Here is a 25,401-nt window from a genome sequence, read left to right as displayed (position 1 = left end):
CTCCCTACAGTCACCAGATCTTATCTCCATACTCAATATAAAGTTGAGTCATATCAGCACATTTGACCTTTGACCTTAGCTGAACTGCACAGCGTAGCATTGAAAATTAATAATAATTTAGTGCAAAATTAAATGTGAATGGCGCTTTTCATTTTCCTGTGTTTTTTTCTACCCTGCATGGAAGAATCTGTGGTAAGTTAGTATAGTTAGTAAGTTAGTGACGTTAGTGTGTTATATGTGGTGTGAAGGCACCGCCATCTGGTGGAGAAACAATAGAACAGCATCCGGGAAACGTTTTAGATATTTGTTTAAAAAAAACAATACAAATGACTTCATCATGAAACATTCATTAATTTAAATTCAATATTTTTTTCAACTTATTCATTACTTTGTAGCTTCACACTCACCCTCATCTTACTCATCTGAAGATATCTATGGAAGAATGTGCTCATCTTCATCTCTGATGTGTACCTCATACTTACCCTCCTCTTCCACATCAGAACACATCTACAGGAGGATGTTGTCATCTCATCTATTCCTTTATCATACCTCCCTCTTTTTCCTCAGAAGAAATGCTCACAGGACTGTCATGAGCTTCATCCTTAATACTTAACTCACATTCACCTTTCTCTTCCTCATCATTCAAGTTGTATTAAGCAATTAATCCCTCAAATTTACATCATACTCCTTCCTCTTCCTCATCAGATGCTATATGTAAACAATAAGTCAAACTAAAATCAAACTTTCTGACTCTTCCATCATAGCTGCATTCTCAGCAGGCGTGGAGTTAGTTGTTGCAGTTACCTGTTAGCATAGTTAGCAGTGTTGTCTCACTGCTGGAAGGTTCTGGGGTTTCAATCCTGATGTGTAGCTTTCCAATTTGAATCTTGTTGCTGTGTGTAGATGGATAAAACTGATGAACAAAAATCTCCACAGAAAAACCTGCAGCAAGGAAATGTCCCCAAGACAGTAAATAAAAGTACAATTTTATTCATCCTTAAAGGGTAATTTAATTTAACATCTCCCCTGACTGTAAACAAGCACAAACAGGCAGCAGGCAGCGACAACAGATCAGCCAACAGGGGCAAGAGATGCACACTAGTTCATGCAGACGCACAAAAACAGGAATAAGAGCTACATAAAGACACTGCAGATGGATCCACACACTCCAATGCATCATGGGAGATTCCTAGAATTTGATGCTTCAACTACACATAACATTATGACATGATTGTGAGACTTTTGGAAACCATCCACACACACATTTGCATGGAAGAGGGAATTACTGGCCTCATGGGGGGAATGCCCTCCCTAAGGACCCTTCTACTTTAATCTGTTTCCTCATTAGCTAGTGTGATATTTTCCAAAGCCATAAAATTCAACTGCCTTTTGATTACTTATATATAAATTATTGCTTCATTCAAGGATGATGACCTCATTAACACCTCGATCTCTTCACAGGCATTCAGTTCATGTTTTACACACAAACTAAGAGGATAACATTATAATACTAATATTTAAAGCCATCGTAGTACATAAGGGGATTATTATGCTTTAAATTCATGATTTCTTCTAGTAGGAGCTGAAAATCTTCATTATTAAAGCCTCCATTTATAGAATATTCTCCACTCTCAGATGTCTTGTCGTCTCATGTGAAACGGGCCCTCGGGGTGTTTAATGAGTTGGCATTATTCATTATTTGTTGGCCCAATCTGCCAGTCAGGCTTTTTCTTTTCCCTGAATGACAATTTTGCATGAATCATAGATGACATTTAAAAGCTTTTCATGGCTTTTATAAAGTAAATCCTTGACTTTTTTTTTTTTTTTAATTTTTGAGCATAATAATCTGGTGTCATTTCCTTTATTCTCTTGTAACTAACAGTTTTTAGTTCATCTGCAGACGTTAAAGCTCATCTGTGATCAAGGTTAGCAAAATTAACAGATATCAAAATGTCCAGACAAACATAAAGAGACTTTTCTCGTACGACAGATTCCACTGTTGTACGTAAACAAAGTCGTTTGCGTCAAATGTTTATTGGCCGTACATCGGAAATTAATGTTCACATTTCAAAATAAAAGCATAAACCCTCTTTGAGTGTCTGAGTTTATGGATACAGACCGTGAAGAGAATTTATTTGTATATTTGAACTCTATGAAGAGTGTTGTCTTTTAATCTTCTCCCTCCAAAGAGCGTCTTTCGGATACAGAAGAACAATTCTTTCGGACTCGTCTTTTATTTTATTTTTCAGCGTTTCCGGGATGCTGAGCAGGAGGGCGGGGCCGTCTTCCTTGCAGCACCCTGCCGTGTAGTGATGAAGCAGGACCTACGGGACCTACGGAGTACGGAGGGGAACGGAGCGAACCTCGGTCCGGTTGGGTTTTAATCCATCAACTCTTTACAATTTGCTTAGACGCAACATGGATTTCTCTGAGCCTCAAATCTAACGCCAGCAGCGGACTACCGGAACCTTTCGTGCAGCCTGACATCTTGTTTTTGTAATTATCTCCGGAGTGCATAGAATTATTTATTTATATTTATTTCGGGCCCAGGTTGTAATTTACCGGGGCTCCCTCAGCTCACCATGGCGTGGCCCTGCATCAGCAGGGCGTGCTGCATGGCCCGCTTCTGGAACCAGCTGGACAAGGCTGACATTGCGGTGCCTCTGGTGTTCACCAAGTACACGGACGTCTCTGAGATGCAGCACATCCAGCTGCAGCCTCCTCTCCATCCTCCCCAGGCCCGAGTCGCCATAGAAACGCAACCGTCTCGCGCCGAATCCCGCGCTACTACCACCGCGACACGCGCGCCGCGAAGGTGCGTGTCCGAGGAGCGCGTCTGCAGCTCGGTGATGCGGGAGGACTTCAAGCACTGGAAAGTGCGGCCTGAACCGAGCTGTAAACCCAAGAACCAGTACCACGGACCGGAAACACCGTTCAACAGCGAGACCCAGTACCAGAAGGACTTCAAGCCCTGGCCCATCCCCAAAAGGTACGACCACCCGTGGATCCCCAAACCTGCAGCCGACAGCCGCGCACCGGAGCGCTCCAGGCGGGCTAGGAAGCAGGTGACGCTGTCCGACGCGGATCCTGGTGTGGAGAAGAGCGCGATTGCTGATAAGGTGCAGGAGAAAGACCTCCTGCAGGAGCAGGAGAGGAAACACAAGGCCAGCAGGCAGGAGGGGGTCAAGAAAGTAGTCCTGAAGGTGGAAGGAGACGGCAAAGGGAGGGCGGCGGCGGACGCGGTGAACCGGCAGATCAGAGAGGAGATCACGTCCGGAAGCTCTTACAAGTGAGTTCAGGGCCCCCCAGCCACCTGGTGGGGGGTGTGGGGGTAGGGGGGGTCGTTACAGCTGAATTAATGGATATAGGGAAAGGTAACAGTCATAAAGATCACGATCATTAATGTTAAAGAAGGCAAATAATTCATTTTGTTCACATTTATTGTGGTGGTGGGAGAGTTTTCTCTCCCATTAGTGTTACAGGATTTTCTTTTGGACCCTCCTATTTATGAAACTGCTACCCCCTCCCCACAATAGTTATAAATAAAAGCATAAAAAGGCAACAGATACACAAATAAAATGTTAAAAAATGTAATTAACTACTATGAAATGAATTGATTAAATAATGAAGGAGATGAGTGATAGGTAAACTATATATAAAAACTATGTATATATGTGTATATATATACAGTATATATGAATAAGCAGAATTAATAATTTTTCTATTTTATTGTATTCTTCTTTATTATTGCTTGGAGAAAAGTGTGAATTTTCTCACAATGCAGGCCTGAATTCGCCACACAGGAAGGAGAAGTCATATTAACCCAGCAGAAGGTAGTCAAAATCAAACGTGAAGGTCGGCGGCGGCGGCGTGATGTCAAGGTCCACGAGGCTAATCTCTGTCCTGTTATGCAACGTTCCTGAGGATGATGAGGGTCTGGTGGATGGATGAGCATGGAGTCACACACGTCTCTAGTGTGTTTAGTTGCTTTTGTGCTCATCATCTGTGATGTGTGTGTGTGTGTGTGTGTGTGTGTTTAGACGCAGGTTATTATATTACATCTCACTGTTGTCACAGAGAGCAGGACTGTGTTGATGAAGGAAGCCTGGCTGTCATGTGATTAGTCCAGCAGAGGTTAGATCAGCGGGTCTGACTACTTCCTGGTGCGTCGCTGTTGTGTTGGTGTTGCTGAGCAGTCAGCGGGGTGCAGCCTGGGGCGCCTTCATCCCGCATGATGAAACCAGCAGAAGCCCCCTGACGACTCCGAGCAGGTTGTCTGTGGGTTAAACAGCACACACACACACACACACACACACACACACACACACACACACACACACACACACACACAGCAGCAGAAACACTAATCTTCCACCAAGTTTGGAGCTGTTCTCTGCTCCTCTGTTTGAATCGGTGCATCATCTGCAGCCATCATCCTCCATCCATCCAGCCTCCATCTCAACGCCGACTCCCTGCATTATGTTCAAAATGCCGCTGTTTGCATGAGAATGAGTGTCAGACAGAAGCTGCCAGAGTCTTTGTTTCTTCACTACTGTAAAAGACAAAAGACGTTCTTCATTCTGGCAGCTTTGTTTCTTCCATCATGAGACATTTGGCGTCTCTTGAAAGGAATAAAGCAGGAGTGAAGATTAAGGGAACGTGAGCGGAGTTGCTTTGCCGGCAGTCGGGCAGGTTCAATGAGTTCAAGAGGGAGAGACTGAATTTTTAATGTGTCACGTCACGGCTGAACGCCAGGAGCTTCTTTCTCTCCTCCTGTGTCTCACCTAAAAGCATTAAACCTCCCGTCTCCCAGGCGACGACGCTCCATCACCCTACAAGATTTAACCTTCAACAGAGTCTGAAGTGTTTTGCATAGATATCCATTCTGCAGCACAATTTCTTTCATAAGATACATCCCAAACTCATTTTCTTTTGTGAGTTTAGACTAAAATATATCAGCTGATATTCCGGATTAATCTGCTGCATCGGTGCAGGGCTCCGGTTAAAGCTAACGACTCTTATGTAATCTATGTTATATCTGATTACATTAAACGCAGAGCAAATGTCTTCAGGATGTGAATGAGTTATGTAAGAGAGGCCCCTTCAAACAGTTGTGACTGTAACTGAATAATATTACAGGAAATCCTCTCTGTGGGACAAACTGACTCCATCGATATTGTAAAAATAAAAAATGCTGAGGTGAATTTCCTTCATTCCTTCACTAAAAGAAGTGAAAAGGAGTTTCTCTCACGTGTTTCCACTGATGTGACCACAGACAGGAGAGCCAGTTGTGTAATTATTAGTTTATTTACTTTTATTTACATGATGTTTGAATATGAATCCAGTGTGAATCAGGATAGAGGTTCACATTCTGGATTTCAAATCACGTGACGTAAACACAGAGGAGAATAAACCTTTTTATTAAGAAATTACAATTACGGAGAATCTTTCTGTTCTCTTAGGTCAACTTTCCTTAAGTTCTCAGGAAATAATCAGTAAGTCACATTGCAGAGAAATTACAAATATTTATGTTGATACTAGGAATAGGAATCATTTTGATTTTAATTATTCTGGGCTAGTTTTTCTGTCCTGGTTTTTGAATAATCTGGATTCTGACTGGTTGAGGAACCAAGTAGGTTACATAATGCTTTTTTTTTTTTTTTTAAGAAAAATGTGTTTTGAACCTTTGTACAAACTATTCTTAGTGAAGGATGCATCATTTCTTGAGAACGGTTCATTTAAATCTGCAGCTTTAACTTAGGAAACCATAGAAACATCATTTGAACTTTTTGTTTTTCTGTGTTTTGTGGCTCTTGCAGTGCGGTCCAGATTGCGGCGAGTTAGACCGGGTTTGCAGGAAGCTTAGCGGCGCTGTGCATTGGCGTGGTTCCATCCCAGTCAGTGCCAGTGTTCGGTCGTAGTGATGGAGGCTTTCACTGCACCACAGCGGGTCAGAACAGTCAGCTGTGGGTCTGAGTGACTCACAACCAGCACAAACACAAAAAGAGAAAGTGTCAGTGGAAGAGGAGGCTGTTTATTTAACATGTATTATTGAGAGTTCAGCTGTGGCACAAAATATTGTGGATATTATTTGTAATCTGTTTGGTTTGTTTTTCTGTTAGCATGGAGACTAATAGGAGAAAGGTTTTGTATTTATGATCCATTCATTTTGTAAAGATAAATTTGAAATATAAAATTCTTCCTGTCTTCCTTCATCCGTACCAAAGTCATGGAAGTTTCTTGGAATCTGTGCTGACCAGCAAATAAACGAAACAAAAGGGTGAAACCCTGACCCCTGCAGGTCAGACTGATAATTACAAGCTTCCCCTCAGCGCCCTTTATCTGTTTGTAGTTGATTTTTTTAAATATTTATGATGATTCATATTTGTCTTGTAGATGTATTTACTATTGGTTCATTTTGTATTTGATGAGATTTTTAGGTGAACTATTCTCAAAGATGATAATTTGGTTGCGTGGTTATATTTACAATATAAGAAAGATGACAACATCTCCTACGATTTCAAATACATTTCAATACAGTCAGTGTTTATTATTCTCCAGTACCTCCAGAACTGGAAGGGAACGACCTCGTGTGAACGCCACACTGTTGTGTTTTCACCACGCAGCTCCCTGCCATGACAACAGCTGAAGCAAAGGACGCTTTGTGAGAACTCATGTTGAACTAGTACAGTACGCTCCGGCTGCTGAGACACAAGCCTTACTGTTACTCAGTCATATGAATAACAGCGACGTTACCGACCATACCGGTGTGATTGCACATTGTGTGCATGTCCTCCTCACATGCATTCAGGCTGTGATGTCATCTAAGTGCTCTTGGATGATGTTTGTATAACCCTTCTCCATCGCAGCTCCCCGGTTCCGGTCCAGTAGGGGAACTTGGACGTCTTGTTATGTAATCATCTTAATTTTTGCCCCTCGTCTGCGCCGCTGGAGGGGTTTGTGTATTCAGTCATCATGTCACTGTCACCAGCAGCGTGTCGTGAATAGATTTTTTTTTTCATGCTGTGGTAAACACACCGATTAGGCCTCGGTTTGCTGACGGCCAATTTAGGCTCAGACTGATGTGAATCGGTGGAATGATGTCAGACGTCAGGAGAATTCACAGATGATTGAAATCCGTTGGAAGATGAAGACATTTACACGTCCATGACTTCAGAGGTCAGGTCCAAACCGTTTTGGCCCACTTTGTATCATCATCCTGAATTATTACAGATGATTCCGTGTTCTTCACTCTGTAGCTGTCGCCAGTGTTAACCCATTCCTAACCTAACAGTAACCATCTGACATGGGCGTCTGACATGCAGCTACACCCACTTTGTCCGGTAGCTGCAAGTTATTGATCCTGAGTCTTTTCGCATGACTCTGTCTGTCACGTTGTTCTAATGAGGCTCCAGATCAGCCCCCCCACCCCCTTCGTTTCCCAGGCCACGCTTAGAGATGCTGCCTCATCTTCTGCAGAGGAGGGAGACTCCTGACCGAGGCCTCGGAGGCAGATTTGCAGCTTTGGGCTTATGGTGATGATGGAAGCTGTGATGTTCTCAACTAAAGCTGCTGCCGTTGGTTCTGTGTGGTTCAGTTGTGTTTTTAACGCTGCAGGCCGGTCCGCTCTGTGTGAATGTCACACCGCTGACCTTCTTCAGAGCTGCTGTGGGGGGGGGGGGGTACTACAGAATGTCACGCCAGCAGATTATGGCGCGTGCCGCCTCCCACCCACCTCTAAAACACCTTGATTCTAAAGCAGCCGTGTCATGCGGGTTCAGTTTCTTCTCTACATTTCATTACTTATCCATCTATTGTTCTCGTTGTGAACAGAAAACTAATTATTTATGAGTTGTTGAAGGAATTATTTATGATTTATGAGCCAGATTTTGTTTTATTTACTTGCTGTGACCTTCTTGTTTCGCCTTGAAGGTTGCCGGGCAACCAGAAGCAACTGCAGGAGATTAACTTTAGTTTTCAGCTTCCTATTTATTGGTTCTTAACTCTTTTTATCAGAAGCATTGACAAAAAGTAATTACTCATCAGTTTTACCTTTGCTCCCATTACCAACCGTTTTATTTAAAAATCTATACATCATAATGTCTGTTCCCGTGGTAACCGGCGTCCCTTTTGTCCTCATCAGAACCGAGTACAAGGCTTACAGAGACGTGAAGCCGGCGAAGATGATCCGGGCCAAGTCCCAGTACCTCCCTCCAGATGAGAAGACCAGTCTAGAAACCAGCTACAGCGCCAACTTCAAGGGTCAGGCGCCGCTGCAGCCGACCAACAACAAGGCCCTGGAGAGGAGGAGGATACGCAGTTTGTACAGCGAGCCTTACATAGACCCCTCCAAACAGGTGAACTGGAGCGCACCAACTTGGTTTTTATGGTTTCAGATTAAAGGGGAGGTGAACTCACCTTCATCTCACTGTGATATCATGAATTTCCTGTCATTCTCATCTCATTACATTTAAGTTTTTTAGAAATCAGACGCATTTCATCTCAGTAATCCCATCTCCGCTATCCGACATCCGTAGGTTGACAGGTATAGCGTCCCTCGCTCTAAACCCAAAAAGTCTGGAGCCACCGGATCGGCCCAGGGTAAACCCCCCAGGAAAGCCAAAGATAAGCAGAGCGCCGCACTCAAGGGCTCCAGGAAGACGACCTCGGAGAACCAGTCCGAGAACCGGCCGGCGGCGGTGGGGGACAAGGAGAAAAGTAAAGAGATGAACAACAAACTGGCTGAGGCAAAAGAGTAAAAATCATTTAGCACTACTTCTTTTCTTTCTTATCTTTTGGGGGAGATCAGAGACAGAGGCTGCAAAATTAATTCTCGTCTTTATTCTCATCTTTTCCTCCGGCTTCGCTCTTCTTCTTCTTCTTCTTCTTCTCTCCTTTCAGTCTCTCCTTCCACTCGTCCCTCCTCTCCGTCCTCTTTCACTACCTCTTGGCTCCATTTGTACGATAATAATGAAAATGAAAGACGGGTTTTAGAGACGGCACCCCGGCGCTCCCCTCATGTCACGCTGTGTCAAATCGCCACTGCTAATGAGTGGGAGGGAGAATCCTCTTCCTCCGCCATTCGATGCCGTCCACCACCCCCACTCTGCTCGCCTCCATCTCCAGGTTGCCATAGCTACCGTCAGCCGTCCAATAGATGGCTCTGGTTGCATGAGCCCACCGACAAACAAATCTGAAAGGGTTGTCGTTCAGCTGAGCAGATTGTTTGTTGAGTTTATCAAGGATTTTGTTCCCCCTCTTTTATTTATTTATTTTTTCAAATTAAATTGGCACTTTGGATACGGTTTATTTTTTGGGACATCATCTTTGATAAATGAGCGTCCCATCCACGGCTTGTTCTGTACCTGCTCTGCCATCTCTGCTGGTGTTCTCTGTTCATGATGCAACTTAACAATATCTGCTTTGTTAAATGTGATTTTCCATGCAGTGTCGATTTTATTTTTAAACTGTTGTAAAACCACTTAAAAATGTTCCTTAACAGCTTGTTCTCTCATTCGCTCCGTTTGACGTGTGAAGCCCACGAGTTTGTAACACGCAATTAGATGCCGACCAAAAATCTGGGTCACACTACACTGATCATGCATTAGACATCGGTCATTAGCAAAGCAGATGAGTCGTCCCACTGAATTAAGTAATATCATAAAGACATTCAACAGTAGAGTTAAAATAGTCCTCAGAATTAAAACGGGATTAATTCAGATGAGTTGGAAAACGTTGTGCTGAGTGGTTTGGGTTTAAAACCCACAGCGATCCTGCTATAGAAACACACACTCAACACACTCCTGGTGTGTTCAGTAACACATGTGGTTCAGTAACACATGTGGTGCTACCTTTAAAGATGGAAGAAGAATATTTTCAGATAAATACTGCAATGAAGAATTCATGGCCGAGATCTGAAACAAAATTAGGAAAAGAGACTTCTTTAGAAATAAGGATAATTTTCTTCTAATATGACACATAATAGTAAAGTAACTACTTCAGTTTCCTCTGTTAATCCATCAGTATTTATTGTGTTTTAGTTTTTCTCAGTCCAGATTTGCCAACATTCTAGATCAAATTCAAAAGAGGAACGTTTGATTGTTGATAATGTGTGCGTGTGTGTGTGTGTGTGTGTGTGTGTGTGTGTGTGTGTGTGTGTGTGTGTGTGTGTGTGTGTGTGTGGGCACGTGTGTGTGTGTGTTTAATGTTTAAATTGTGGTTTAAGCCTATGAACTTAAAGGGAACTAGTATGTTGTTATTATATTATAACCTCCCTTGTGTTGGTTTGTGCAGGTTGAGGAGTTGAGTTAGTTCAGGTCAGCAGGTCAAACGATGATGTTGGACTGAGGGTGGGTCAGAGGTTATTTATTACTCGATAATAAATAACACACTTTGGAGCAAATTATCTGTATATTTAACCTGAAAGACAAAAGGAAGGAAAAAATAGAGAACACATGCTCTGCTACACAGACTAAAAGCTAAAGCTCAGGCTACATAGCAACTAGCTTCATGTTTTCATTCATTATTGCAAGTGGCCCTATAATGTCAGTGCACAGCAGGGACGTACACACTAGTATATTTTTACCTTTTGCATCAACTTTTGCAAAAACCTTTAATAGACAACTCCTAGCGTTCACATTTTGCTCACAAGTTTTGCTACATAACAAAATTTTGCCACCCTCATTCTACATAACGTAGCTGCAAATTGGAAATATACACAGAAACATCGAAGTTTAATTTTTGAAAGGGTAAAGAAATAGCGTTACAATATGACTTTTAACTTGAAAACGAGGGAGACACTTCTTTTTTTTGCATTAGTAGATCACTGTCTTGTCATGGGTCGACCTATCGTCCTGCCCCATCCCCACACCCTTGCACACGCACACACACACACACACACACACACACACACACACACACACACACACACACACACACACACCATCACTTTCATTAGCTGTGCTACCCAGCATCCTACCCTCCACTCTGAGTGGTCGACTCCATCGCCGTGCCTGCCACGTCTATCCGAGCTGCTCCATCAGGGATCAGGGCCCAACTCATTAGCATTTTGCAGCCTTTGGTGGGGGGGGGGGCATTTTCTATGTAACTCTAGGGAGGGGGGGTGTCTTAGCTATAAATGGTGCATATCACACCTCACACACCCTGTATTATATCTGTGATTATTAGGCAAATACGGATAGAAATATGAAAGTGTGGTAAAGAAAGTTCTGTCTTGGGCAAAGTTCAAACTGACTTGTGACGTGCTTGTGTTTCTATTTGCTTGCTCATATTTAATGAAACATTACAAATAAATGCCAAAAGCAGAAAAAAGCAGTGTCTTCTTGCTTTTTTGTGTAAAAGAAGAAAAACAAATGTTGAAAGATTAGCGGTTGCAGGTATCTGTCGACATTTCTCCTGTCCCAGTCGACATGAAATAAATCCACATGGAAGAGAATTGCGCTCTTACAACTTATTTGTATGTTTTTCCCAAATATCGCAACACATTCTGGCACGAGTCTCGACATCCTCTGCAAGGTCATGCATGTGAGAATGGAAGAATATATTATTTTTTGCATCCTTCCTCTAATATATTCCATGAACCCCTCCGACTTCCTGAGCGATATGCATGTCAAAGGATGTCCAGAGATTTATTCCAGAATATGATGTCATGTGCTTCCTTGATTTTTTTTATTTATTGTACAAATGATGCTCCTTCCTGCAAAAAAAAAAAAGAAAAAACCCCCACAAATGTGTGATATTAGATTTACAGAGACCACGCTGTTGTTTCTCACACCTAGTCTTGGTTAGAGTATTTAAGGATCTCTCATTTGTGTCCAGTTTGTCGTGTGCTAATGAGTGACATTCTGATTTATTTGAAGGGTTGTGCTAAAACAGTACCACTACATACAACTCTGCCAGCCAATCCGAGATATTGGCTGGGTGCAGACTCTAAAGCAACACCTGTGGGGCTGTGCGCTACCCAATCCCAGGTAATCAATCACCACCGAGGTGACAGGAAGTAGGCCACGAACGCCACTCATCACCATTCATACATACTTGTGACTTCCTTTTTGTTTTCAATTCCAGTGGCACAGTTTTGTTTTGTTCTTTTTCTGGTGAACCACCACATTATCTCCGATCGACTCCTCGGGTCACAGCTCTTCTGTATTTCTCTTCCATATGGACGCTAGAGTAGCAGGATCGGACGGGTGAGGGGGCGGCCGTCCGACCGGCTGCTGTCGCATCCCACACGAGAGGTTCCTTAAGAAGGCTTTTTCTTAAGGAGGCCTCGGGTTTTGTCCAATCATCTCCAGCCATCTGCTGTGATGCACTCTCTCCATGAATTAAGACAAACTGCATGTCGAGTTATCCAGGAGGAGAGGCGGAGATCTCTACTTGGATTGATTTGTAAATCGAAGCATTTCAGTTGATTATGTCAGGATAAAAAGTGTCATTGTGTGCTTTAGTTTGTAGAAGCATGCTGCCACTGTTTTCTGTTGGACCTGCAATCTGATGCTATGCTTACTTTGATCTAGTGTGTTAGCTTGGCTGTAAGATGACGGGTGAGTATGAATGGAATGAAGGAAGCGGCTCTGTTTCAGAGAGAGCTCGGATGAAATTGTAAGTGCATGTTAACGATCTTCTCTTTTATTTTGTCAATTAAATCCAATCCGGATGTGATTTTTGGATCGATCCATTAGTTCACAGAACACCCCGAGACCCTCATTGGACTATTTCCATCCTGTTTGTAAAACCACTTTGACTGATTGAAAAGGCCAAAGCATAGATTTACTTCAATGGCCTGTATGGATCTAAAACATCCAATAAATCATAAGAATTAATGCAGGAAACATTCATTATATCCACTTTTGTCCCAACAGATTTATAGTTCTGTAAAATATTCAAATCTATACAACACATTGTGGCGTAAAACACACAACTTTGCGTTTTCAGCCTGAACAACAACCCTGAAATGAGTGGTCACAGGGCGTTCAGCTCAGCTCAACCCCAACGACAGAAATGCCTCATCCTGTGTCTCTTCTCTGTCTCCTTCTGCTCTGGTGTCTTAACCATGTGCTGCCTCCTAGAGATGCTAAAGACGAGGTTCTCCGACCCAGTCATCATCATTCCCAGGGTGCTGCTGGAGGAGAACCACAACCACCGCTGGAGAGAGCCGGACCTCGGAAGAGCGGGGGAGTCGTTCGCTTCGCTCTAGACGGCAACCAGACGGATTAGTCCGTCCTGCAGAGGCAGCTACACAGAGACGTCAGCTCTGTGCTGTGAAAAAAATTTTAATATTTGCAAATAAGTTGGATTTAGGAAAAGGTTCTTCACAATTTTTGAAATGCATGTTTGAGACAGGTTTTGGCTCTGAAGTCACAGCTGTTGATGGCAAAGGTGCTACATCATTTTCTCTGGTTTCATGCAATTTATTTTGAAAGGATGTGTCATATTTAGTAGAAATACCACACCATTAAGTCCTTACACTGCAAATACATAAAGATGTACTGTTCATTGATTGGTTTTAGTGTAAATAAATAAGAATAACATGCGGATCGCCGTATTGTCATCAGTCATTTTTAAACTGGGTGTAGAATTTAGCATCAGTTGGAGTCAGAATAGCAAGACTAGAATCATCATTTTTCACTAGGAGAACCAAGAAGACGCCTGGAGTTATGTATCTAAAGTTTTGTACAGATATCTTTATTCACTTAAGAGAAGATCCCAGTTGTTCAGACTCAAACTCATTCCCAGCTGAGGGTGGAAGAAAAATAGAGAACAAGAAACAGCAGCAGAAACCAGAAACCACAGCTGCTCTTCGGGTGAAGAGCAGCTGTTTTTCCTTGACTCACTTTCTGCTGCTCCTCATTAGCCTTTTTTCACTGCTGCTGTTAGCTCTATTAGCAAACTGGGTCTGGCAATACATGTGGATAATTAGGCCCACATCCCCTCCTCACGCCTTAGCTTAGTCAGCAAACTTCTTTCCTGAGTCAAAGACAGTTCCTTTCTGCACTGTGATACAGATGCAATGACAATCTGTGGGAAATATACTGAGTGGAAAAGTAAGGTACCTAGAATTTGTAAGAAAATATGCCACAGAAAAACATCTAGTTTATAAGTTAAGGTCCTGCAGCTGGTAGAAGAAAGGATTTCCATGTCCCAGACAGCCAATCACACGGCTCACATGTAAGGATTAAAATCCATTACATTTAGTCCCAGGCTGCCCTAAAAACACACAACGGGGATGTTTAATAAGTAATGACCTGCAGATGACTGCATGCCCTTCACACACATGAAAAGCCTGATTAATGGCAGTGTGTCTGAGCCGCCCTGACCTGGAAGAACGTGGAGACGGACGCTGGGAGGAGGAGGATGAGGGGGAGGGAAGAGGATGGACCGGAGACGCTGGAGTCAATAGGAGGGATGTGGCTCGGCTGCTTTCCGGAATATCCGTGTGCAGAGTGGAAAAACGCCTCCTTACCCGTCTCTAATGAAGTCAGGAGTCTCTTACTGGACACGTGTTTTGTGGATGTAATGGGGGGTAGTGACTATACATGCCCTTCCTTTGTGTGCACTAACAAATAAAAGGCATTAACAGTTTGATTTAGAGGAAATTTTGTAGAAAATTACATCTCCTGAAATAGTTTGAAATCAATTACAAAGAAGTGTTTTATCAGATTTTTTTCTCAATCCCACTTTAATTGTTGTTGCTCTATTTCCCACTCTCTCCATCGCTGAACTGGGCTGTTACCATGGTGATGGTTGCCAGGTCTCAGATGTTGAATGGGCTGAGTAAGAGGCGGGGCATCGTCAGCCCTCCAGATGGTAGTGAGTCCTCCTTCACCACACGTCTCCAGGGACCCCCTCACAGAGAGGTGGTGTCCTGTTTGTCCTCACTTTCGATCTGCAGTGTGGGATTGTGGGAAATGCAGAGGAGACCCTCCTCTTTGACAATATAAACAGTTTCTTTCTCTCCCTCACATGGTGTAAACATGTTATGGAAGCCATCTTGTTGTGGAAGCTCTTTTTTTTTTGGACATGTGACAGCATTCAGACATGTTTATTATCACACCACATACAGCACAAGGACTTCATACCATTAAGAATAGAATAGATATTTTGAACAATACAAATACAAAAACTTGTAATTTAAAAAAAAATAGCTGCTTAAATAAAGTGATGAGTGTGACTGTAATTTTAGAACTATTATTACAAGCTTATGCACTACGTGATGATGTTACCGGGGAGTACAAACTGAAATTACAAATTTAATGGAGAGGTGTTCATACTCAGTGGTTGTATCCAATATTCTGTCAATAATATAATATTTCTCTCAGTATATCATCTCAACTAAAGACAAAATGCAGCTTCAGGACAGCAAAGTATGTCATAAATCAGCTTTATTGTTTTTTTTTAAGGTTAGTCATGAAATATTCATCATCTCTCTATGCATCATCATAATATTTTAATTACACATCAAATGGGCTGTTGGAACATAATCTGTACTTCTTGTGTTGTTCAATGTGCAAAGAATTGCAATGGTTTGTTTTGGTAAGGTTTAATATGTGAATGGTGCAGCAGCGCCCCCTACTGTCAGACAGGCGAGCCAGCAGCTGAAATCGCATTCATCTCTGTCAGATCTTCACACCCAGGAGGAGGAGCACCTCTAGGTGTTGAAGTGGAGGTAAGTGAAGTTCTCCTGCTTAGGTTTCACGTTGAAGTTGTAGTGTCCAATGCGGTTCCTCTGGCAGTATAAGATTATAAAGAAGCCAGCGATGAGGACGATCGTCAGGCCGACTCCAAGGCAGGATATTCCAACGACGTTAAGAGTGTTGATTTCATCCAGAGGCTCTGCAAGAAAATGCCATAAAAAACATCAAGAAATTTTGGTTTATTTCAAATGAAGATGCATCAATTATATCCACCAGACTGAGGGAGATGTTAATGTGACTCCCATTATCCAGTAGCGACGTGGTCGGCCCAGATTTTAAAATAATGACACAACCTTAAAGTGGATATTTGAAGATCCTGGCCTGAACTGATTGCAAGACATAAGTTCTCACCTTCTTCTGACAAAAATAGAGGACCAGAAGAAGCGACAGCTGTTCCCACCATTTTCGCAGTTCGAGCTGTTCTTTGTAGACAGTCCTGCGAGAAAAGGCAGGAAAAAGATGAGGAGCTTCTAATCTCTGCTTTATAATCTTGATGCTCCAATCAGAGCTGCGTATTTCAGATTCAGAGAGGATGCACTCACAGGAACACAGGTTTCGGACCCGATCTGAGCACAGATCTGGACTTGGCAATGCAGATAGATCACATTGAGTTTGACGAAGGAGAATATCTGGACGGACAGACGAGAGGTGCTGGAATTCCCATTCGTCAACACGTTGGTGTACACGTTCATAGCACAGCTGTAGAGACAAGGAACAGCAAAATGTCATTTTATCTTATCTTGTTTCACCTTCTTCTTAATAATTTCTGTGGATAACAGCATGAATCTCTCCCATATTTAGTAAAAATACTTAACTTTTTAAATAGCATCATCACAAGAAATAAAATTACATCTCCTGATCTTTTTGATGATGTGACGGTATGTAGAGGTACTGTACTATACATCAAGGTAGTGTTAATACTAATGAAAGTGGTAATATCAATAAAATTATCACTAATACCTGTAATTAAAGTGAAAAAAATTATAAGTGTGTGTGAAATACTCTGATAGGCCTGGTGGTGGCACCGTGGGGAGAAGCACACCTGTTCTCCAAGAAGACGGAGCTGTAGGCGTCGGCGGGGTTTTTGGTGGGCGTGGCCCAGCACTTGTTGATGATGACTTTAATGTGCTCTGAGGAGGTGTTGAGGCTCACGTCCACTACCACAGACTCGTCAGGGGACAGGCTGTAGTTATGGGGCAGAGGAACTGTACCATTCATCAGCCGCACCGTCACCTGGAACCACCCGAAGGCTGAGATCACATCCTTGAACATGTCATGCCTGGGGATAGGGAAACAAATGTTATAAACCTGTTTTTAAGTCAGTAGTTGTTGCTATTTGACAAAGAAAAAGACTCTCAGGGGTTTCCAATTGTATCTGATTTTTTTGGATGGTTTGGTTTTATATTGAAATGAATGCTAAAATTGCTGGACAGTACCCCATGGAGCTGAAGTCAGCAGAGACCACAATGTTCTTCAAGTAGCCACACATGACAGGAACCTCCAGCCGGATTCTGGGCGTCTCCAGCGTTCCATTGGCTGAGGTGTACTGGTCCATGTTGTTGGACAGGATGACGGATGCCATGTAGTGGGTTTCATTCTGAAATACCAAATGGTTTGGGTCACTTCACGAGGTTATGCACATGAGATTTAAAGACAATATGGGTGAGACTGCGAGGAGCTGGCGACTCGTCCAGGGTGTACCCTGCCTGTCGCCTGTATCTGGCTGGGTCAACCATGACCCACAAGGCAATAAAGCAGCTGTAGATGGATGGATGGATGGATGGATGGATGGATGGATGGATGGATGGATGTGTAAGAGCATGCAAAGAGCTGGCGACTTGTCTAGGGTAATCCCTGTCTCTCACCCATAGCCTGCTGTTATAGGCCTCAACGTAACCCAAATTTCAGATGAGTGGTTGAAGACGAGACGATTATGGTCGTCATGTTTTCAAGAATGAATGAATGAATACGCAAGAGCCTGGGAAAACACTAAAGCAACTAAAATATGGAAAAAGACGACCCTCACATGTACTAGACGAGTGTCACACTCATTCCAGGCCACGGTCAGCTGGACATGGGTAGTGTTGTCTCCATTAACGCCACATTCCTGCGAGCCCAGGTACAGGTCGCTGTCTCTGATCTTGGCATTCAGGAGGAAATCTCTGGCAATCATCACCGTGATGGCAGCAACACTACACTGCACTGATATGGCTCCCGTCCCAGAGGCATCGGTGGAACTCATCGGGTTAGTACTGTTGGTTGTAGGCGTTGGCATGGTGGTTTGGGAGTTGGTGGTCATTGGGACTTTTGCTGGTGTTGGAATCATGGTGGTTGTTGTTATTGGCAACATAGTCTTGGTTGTGAGAGAAGTTATCGGTCCTGGAGTAGTGGACGTTGATGGAGTTGTAGAGTAAGTTGTGAAAACAGTGGTTGGTTTTGGACTAGTGCTGGTTGTTGCTGTTGTTGGGTTGGTAGTGGTGGTTGTTGGGGCAGCTGAGGTGGTTGTGGGAGCAGTGGTCATTATTTGGGTTGTGGTTATTGTTGGGTTGGTAGTGGTGGTTGTTCGGACATTTGAGGCGATTGTTGAGTCAGTTATGGTCATCAACTCTTCAGTCATGGGAGTAGAAAAAGTGGTGGTTGTTGTTACTGAGTTGGTAGTGTTGGGTATTTGGGTTGTAGTGGTGGTTGGGAAAGTTGAGGTAGTCGTCTGAGTGGTAGTGGGTGTTGGAGTGGTAGTGATTGTTGTTGTTGGGTTTGTAGAGGTTGTTGGGACGGCAGAGGTCGTTGTAGAAACAGTTGTGGAATAAGTTGTAGCTACAACAGGCAAACCTGTTTGTTTGGCTGAAGAAGCTGTTGATAAATCGTCTGTGCTCGTCCATGGAGTCTTGTTTTCAGTGACTAAATCCGGATCGTTGGTTGTCATTGTTGTTTGAGAGAGAGGCGTTGTGCTAAGAGTGGAGGGTTTTGCAGTTGGTGTCGTTGTCTCCGGGGTGGGAACTGTTGTAGGAAGCAAAATACATAACGGAAAGATATTGTGTTTTTATTTTATGCTTTAACCTGTGTTAAGATATTCCTTCCTGCCACCACACCGTACCAACACAGGTTCGTCCAGGTCTTTCTGGGTTGATGTCCATGAATCCATCCAGGCAAACACATATGAAGGAAGCCCATGTGTTTTCACATGTGGCCCATTGGGAACAGTCATCCTCCCCAGAAGCACATTCATCAAAATCTGAAAATGACACGAAAAGTTAGTCTCAAGGAGTAAGGACTTATGTTGTCTTTGCCTGGTGGTGGTCTGACGGTCCCTAAGACTAACGGCCCCCAGAGGCTTTCTGATAAGAGTTTGCGATCTCCAACCCCAAGCCAAGATAATTTATATTTTCTAAGACCTTGAAAACTTCTTGTCTGAGTTAGAGGTCAATGGTACGAACTTAGAGTAATCTCATTTTTGATGTGCAAAATCAAACCTTAACTATCCTGAAAGTTACTTTATCCTATTTATTTTAGTTACCCTGGTTTCACAAAACACATAATTGGAAATAAGGTGACAAACCCTTTATGCTTGTGTTGGCTTCATCCACAGTGAATTTGGAGCTGTTCCTCAGGGACGTCAGGACACCTTGGGAGACATTACTGATGTCTTGGCTTTGACTGGGGGTGAAGACGATGGCAAATTTGAGCACCACACTGCCGGGAAAGTAGCCTCTGATTTCAATTCGCATCTGGTCTGAGTCCACCATGGCCTTGGCGTCTGGGGTCAGACGCTGGTAAATCTGTTGGTGAGAAGAGAAACAGTTAAAATATCAATAGATTGGTGAAACTTGTTTAATTAATGATATGAAACTATAGAAAAGATTTTTGATGCTCAAACCTCTGCTGTAATAGTTTCAGTGAGGTTTTTGTAGGCCTGGCTGCTCTCGTTCTGCAGATCAGCAGTGAACTGGATGTTGGTGAGTCGTGTCGTGGCATCAAGTGTCCGAGCATCTACAGAGAAGAGTTTTAGTTTTCACAGTTTAGACGTTGTATAGGACACTGTTTGCCTTCTTATTGGTCTGCATCTCTCATGTTAGAGGGAATTTTATGGATACTTATATATTTATTTAATAGCATCCTATATTATTATAATTAACCATGCAGCTCAAATTAAATTAATTTCTCATGTTGCCATTCTGCCAGTTTGTATTACAGTATCCCCATTGTCTTACCAGTTCGGACTGATGCATGATGGGTATTTCCTTGGCTTCCACATGCAATAGGTGTGACAGTGACGTTGTAGAGGACCCCAGGTTGCAGTCCTGTCACCTCCACCATGGTCTGATTGGTTTCCCAATAATGAAGGACCTCTGTCCCTTTGCATACAAAGACCTGATAAGTCTGGTTTGTCTTCACCCGGCTGGACCAGCAGACGCTGAAGGAGGTCCCAGTTACGTTAACCGACCATAAGCTGGTGATGCTGGGAGGAGCTGGAATGGAAGGCGTATTAGTTTATGGTTGGTTCACATTTATTTGGGAATAAGGACATGCCTCCTTCTTACACATGATTAAAACATGAAGTGCAAAGTTAAATTATGAAATTAAAAATGGTGAAATATTTCTTACAGCACGTGGTCATCGGTGGAGGCGATTCTACGGTCGGGCTGGAGCTGATGTCAGATGAAGAACTCGTCCACTGCTGAGCCGGTGATTCATTAGAAGTGACAGCGCTTGAGTGACTCAAAGCTGTGGTCATGCTGGTCTCCGTGGGGGTGTGGGGGGCCATGGTACCGATGCCCTGAGGGGTCTGTGTGCTTCTGGGGGCTGCAGTAGAGTGAGTGCTCATGGGTGGGCGGGTAGACGGGAGCTCTGTGGTGGTCATTCCACCGACATCAGCTTGGGAAGAAAGATGCTAAATATCAATCTGTCATCTCCAAATTTTAATTAGCGTCTAAAAATATGAGAAAGCGAGACTCATGCAGCCCCCGGATGAGGCGGTGAGGGAGTGTCGCATTATCAGACGCTGAATTAAATAGTCGGGATAACAAATTGTAAAAATATATGCGTGGCTTCGTGCGTCATATTGTCCTCTCTGAGGCATAATTTTCACCAGGGGTGGTCATTATTGTGAGATCACAGGATCGACTGTAGATCTCTTGCCTTCAGATTCGTCCTGTCCTGGATTTTAACCTCTTAGGAGTTCGTTAGTTTGCAATTGAGGCTGCAGAGGTGACTCAGGGATGAAAATCCTGAGTCAGAAGGTTATTTTCAGAAGTTTCATTAATGAAGGATGACATTGGAAGCAACATTTTTACTGGAAAGACTTGCTAAAATCAGATTTATTTTGTATTTATAACATATAATAATCATCAAGTGTTAGGATACCATTGCTAAGGCTCAAAGGATTTTTAATTAAGGCATTTCAGTTCTGAATGCTAATTTATCAGAAATGATCTTTTTCTCAATATAAACTTCCGTGAATATGGCATAAATATAAAAGACAGTAAATATCTATCATCGTGTTATTCATCACCACGTCTTATTGGCTACACACACATTCTAACCTGTACAGTTGGCTCCAGGGTTGCTGGGGTCCAGATCAACATATCCAGGCCGACATGAACACTTGTAGGATCCCACTGTGTTACAGCAGTTTGCCTGGATGGAGCACTGACGGAGGACAGGATGGGCACACTCATCTACATCTGCAAGCAGGCAAAAAGACACATGAAGTGGTCACACTGGAAACCAAAGTGTGATTAATTTAACATGAGAATTTAAAGAAAATGAGCAGAAAAAAGAATATATGAACATTTATATTGTAAGATTACTGTCTCAATAAAAATGTTGTTGGATCCCAGATGAGCTTATTCTGTTTATTCTGATGTCTTTATTGTGTCTTAACTTTAAAGTAATGAAGAGGAGGCTGGAAAATAATCTAACAAGAATTAATGCTTTGTGTGGTGAAGAAGAGGTGAGGACGTGTGTGTGTGTTGTGTGTGTCTGTGTGTGCTCTCGCTGGTGTTATTTTTTTTCCACAGTGGCAGGAAACATCGCACGGATGACTGTCACTCAAAAGACGCGGTAGGAGAAGGAAACTGTGGTGGGGCTGAGTCATTTTTTCCTGAACACGGTGTCTCTGCGACGTGAATCATTCTCCAAATTCTACAAAAATGTCATTTGTCTAATGAGAAAGAAAAGCTGCAATTTAGAGAACGTGCTGGGTGACGGAACGTCTGTGTTTCGTCCGTCTCCTCACCTTCCACCGTTACAGACGAAACCTCCTGAATGCGTTTCAGGAGGAGGTACAGCTTCGGCGCGACGTCGTCCGGAGAAAGAGGAAATTTGCATTCGATCAGGAGTGAAGTGGCCGTTCTGTAGGGATGCACAGGCCACGAGGCGAGGTAATAAACTGAAATATCGGACTCCAGCGCTCCAGTCACCTGTTGATGATTGACAGAAAATAAAACTGAAATCAGTGACTATGACAACCAGCCTACACATTCTGTCTTTAATCACATTATAATTTAAAAAAACAAGGCGAGCCGACTAGTGGTCCTGCAGCAGAGACTTATTATACTGCAGAAGGAGCAGTTATTTAATATTTTTATTTAGTATTTTATTACCATAGCCTGCAGTAATCTGGTGTGATTCAGGTGCCCTCCAGTTTTTGACATCAGTTCGTCGTAATCAACCTTCACAGTGATTGTTGCATTAAGGCGGTATCCTCCATTCTGAGAATAACTCGCTGATCCTGAAAGTAAAGTTAAAACAGTCGGTTCATCCAAATCACAAAGACAAGCTTCTTTTTTTTTCACTAACAGCTGATGGGATCTGAACTGCGGTGCAAAACCCATTGGGGTCAATGTAGTGGACACACTGAAGCATGTTCCGCCACCAATCATTACGACTCTCCTCTACTAAGGTTACATAAAATTCTTAGCATGAATTATTTTCCTGTAATTTACACATGTAGCCACAGTCGCAAAGCAACCGTTACATAATGTTTCCTTATTTTGAATATGACAAACATCATTCCCTTCACCTCCGTTACAGCACACGGTTAAAATAAATAAATAAATTTAAAAAGTGGGGTTTTAAAGGATTTGAGTTGAAAATAAACACTGAAATGAAAATTCACAACTTACACCAACACATTAAAAACAATCAGGATTGAGACTAACTTGCAGGAGGACTGCAGAGATGGCGATCTGATCTCTGGCAGCATTTCTGCGAGCCTGGACATTCTATATCCCACTCACAGTCCTCACATGTGGGATCCGATCCATCTGCAGTTGGGCAGGATCCTGGCTTGGCAGCAAAGGCTTCAGTCCTTTTTGCTGCTTCGTTCAGGGGAAATAACATGTTAGAGGAGATGTATTAGCAGCCAGATTTTGGTAGCTGTGTTGTTCAAGTGCAGCCATCTGGTGTCTGACACACTACCTCACACTGAAAGGTCATGCTGATGACTTGTCTGTCATGTACGGCTTGTGATCGTTGCATTTTATGCAGACTTGTGCTATGACTCTTGAAATGAAACAACAAGCAGGACAATGTCTGAAATCTCCTGACCTACTGCTGTGTGGCGTACTCACACGAGGCACAGTAACGGCCAATCTGAACGTAGCCATCGCAGCACCTGGTCGTCTGCTTGGTCACGTTCTTATACTGGATCTTCTGGATCACCTTGTAAGCTGTTCCTGGACATGACGTCCAGAACAGCCAACCACCACAACCCTTTGTCACAGAATGGGGGACTATATGCAGAGCCAGGTAAGTCACACTCCTTGTCTCATTATAAATACACAGATGGTACCCGGGTGGAGCCAGTTTGATTCCTGGAATAAAAATTTATCTTGTGAGATCTCCTTTTGGGAAGGTTTCCCTGGTGGTTTACGTCTGCTTGAAGATTTCTTATTTAATTGCTTTTTGGTTATTATTTATTTTATCTTCCTTTAACAGGATGTTCCGCAAAGATTAGAAATCTCTTATACAAGGCAGACCGGGCCAAAACAGCAGCCATACAAAATCACAATGTATTAAAATACACTATATACAATGATACCCAAAAAATGTGCAATAAAACAAAACAAACAATTTTTTGTATGTATTAATAAAGCTTCTCGATTTTGACATACCTGCAAAAAAAGGTGAAAAGAAAGCTGGCAAAGAGGTGTAAATATTCATATGTGCCGTAATGTGTTGTGACAGCAATAAATTGAATTTTAATGTCATCTGCATGGAGGCCTACCTTCATTTGCAGATTTCACGTCCCTACATAGAACCAGTAGGGCTGTAGCCACCCAGATGGAGAACATCCAAGACATTTTTCACAGGTTAATATCCAAACCACACATTTGACAGCCTCATTGCACATGCATGTTTTTCTTCTTGATGATGAGAACTGACTGTCTCTGATGTTCTGAGAGACCAAATCCTCCGTGGCTCTGTCTTTCTCCTCCCCTCGCTGCACCATCAGTCCCTGATGGAAAACAAAATCATGACAACCAGCAGGTGCACCGACTCTCACGTCTACGTGGGTATTTGGAGTTACACATGCCAGTGTGCTGAAATTACACTGTTTTTTTTTTCTGGACAATTGGAAATATCTGACAGATTTTTCATCTTGAATTGCCATGCTACTGCACGACTCTCTACTGAGTTAATATAATGTCAATAAAAATGCCTTTAATTTACATTTTTCCCCACAAAAAGAGCTCAAGTTTCACTTTCATTTATGTAGGATAAATACGTGTTCATTTCAGTCATTCTGTGGCACCCAGTCACAATCAGTAAACATGTTTGTGATGCCAGAGAGAGGTGAGATGGGAGGAGTTCAAATCTCTAATGACTTGGTTTCCACACAGGTAACCATGGTAGTGCATGCTATGCTGCCAGTTTTAACAGCCTGTGTCAGCCATTAGTGTCAGGTGAATGCGGATGGAGAAAATTTCTCAAGTCTTCATTCATTATAGGAAGGACCAAGGGGATACTGCTAAAGATGATGTGCTAAATAAAAACCAGAAAGATTTAAGATTATGAACATGTGGTTACATCAATGTTTAAAGAGGGAAAATTCTACATTAGCTGTTTTCTTTCTTGGTAATGAAGTAATGTAACAGTGCTCCTTTTAATGGGGTGTGAAAATCTGCCTGATTTAACTTCACTCTGTCATTAAGTTGTAATGACCGGTTACATGATTACGCACTGGAGCATGCCAATGTAAGGCTACAGACTGAGTCAACTGAGGTCACTCTACAATGAATGAAGTCATACAACAAAACAAACAATTCAAAACGGTTTCATAATTTGGATGGAAAAAAATTCACAAGTGATGTCAGGCAATGTTGCTGATAAAGTTTTTCAGGGCAACCAACAAACAGTGCTTGCAGGTTCCCACTGGGTGACAGTACTGACTTAAATCCTACAGTTATGACATTATGCCTTCCTTTTAGTCTAACACTTAATTAGTTTCTCAGGGGCTATGCATGTGCAGGCTTGAACCTAACAACGCCAACAATGTCTTTAGTGGGTGGATGCATGAGACAGGGTTTAAAAATGAAAATGTATTTAATTCTAAACTTGCCAAAAAAATCAAAAATTTGGTTATTCTAACCAATGGATTCACAATGAAAATGTGCTTTCCTTCTCTTGCCATTAAATTTCAGGGTTTTTTTTCTATAATCATATGACACAAGATCAAGATAAATAA

General features: G+C 42.6%; 2 protein-coding genes across 2 annotated transcripts; one reads left to right on the top strand and one right to left on the bottom strand.

Moving 5' to 3' along the window:
- The first annotated feature begins 2,319 nt into the window (after positions 1-2,319).
- map6a (microtubule-associated protein 6a) lies at positions 2,320-13,503 on the top strand. Its single transcript, XM_068331448.1, has 5 exons — positions 2,320-3,289; positions 8,144-8,357; positions 8,538-8,755; positions 11,880-11,990; positions 13,089-13,503. The coding sequence occupies exons 1-5, from the start codon at positions 2,583-2,585 to the stop codon at positions 13,234-13,236; spliced, it is 1,398 nt and encodes a 465-aa protein (XP_068187549.1). The 5' UTR covers positions 2,320-2,582; the 3' UTR covers positions 13,237-13,503.
- A 1,946-nt stretch (positions 13,504-15,449) lies between these two features.
- On the bottom strand, positions 15,450-24,146 carry umodl1 (uromodulin-like 1). Its single transcript, XM_068331675.1, has 17 exons — positions 23,941-24,146; positions 23,285-23,527; positions 22,874-23,032; positions 22,316-22,443; positions 21,949-22,132; positions 21,254-21,394; positions 20,316-20,585; positions 19,922-20,179; positions 19,588-19,700; positions 19,270-19,489; positions 18,808-18,945; positions 17,740-18,710; positions 17,150-17,310; positions 16,756-16,992; positions 16,256-16,412; positions 16,065-16,149; positions 15,450-15,852 (listed from the first exon to the last, which is right to left on the bottom strand). The coding sequence occupies exons 1-17, from the start codon at positions 24,014-24,016 to the stop codon at positions 15,668-15,670; spliced, it is 3,726 nt and encodes a 1,241-aa protein (XP_068187776.1). The 5' UTR covers positions 24,017-24,146; the 3' UTR covers positions 15,450-15,667.
- Between the last annotated feature and the right edge of the window lie 1,255 nt (positions 24,147-25,401).

The sequence above is a fragment of the Antennarius striatus genome, chromosome 13 (genome assembly GCF_040054535.1).
Source record: "Antennarius striatus isolate MH-2024 chromosome 13, ASM4005453v1, whole genome shotgun sequence".
NCBI classification, from domain to species: domain Eukaryota; kingdom Metazoa; phylum Chordata; class Actinopteri; order Lophiiformes; family Antennariidae; genus Antennarius; species Antennarius striatus.
The sequence above is the reverse complement of the archived record's forward strand: the minus strand, read 5'-3'. Positions and strand labels throughout refer to the sequence as shown.

Coding starts and splice junctions, on each gene's coding strand:
- map6a (XM_068331448.1), top strand. CDS start 2,583: ATGGCGTGGCCCTGCATCAGCAGGGCGTGCTGCATGGCCCGCTTCTGG. Junction 3,290..8,143: donor ACGTCCGGAAGCTCTTACAA/GTGAGTTCAGGG, acceptor TGTCCTCATCAG/AACCGAGTACAAGGCTTACA. Junction 11,991..13,088: donor TGTGCGCTACCCAATCCCAG/GTAATCAATCAC, acceptor GCTGCCTCCTAG/AGATGCTAAAGACGAGGTTC.
- umodl1 (XM_068331675.1), bottom strand. CDS start 24,016: ATGTCTTGGATGTTCTCCATCTGGGTGGCTACAGCCCTACTGGTTCTA. Junction 23,033..23,284: donor TGGCCGTTACTGTGCCTCGT/GTGAGTACGCCA, acceptor CCCTGAACGAAG/CAGCAAAAAGGACTGAAGCC. Junction 16,413..16,755: donor TCCGTCTTCTTGGAGAACAG/GTGTGCTTCTCC, acceptor TTGTCTCTACAG/CTGTGCTATGAACGTGTACA.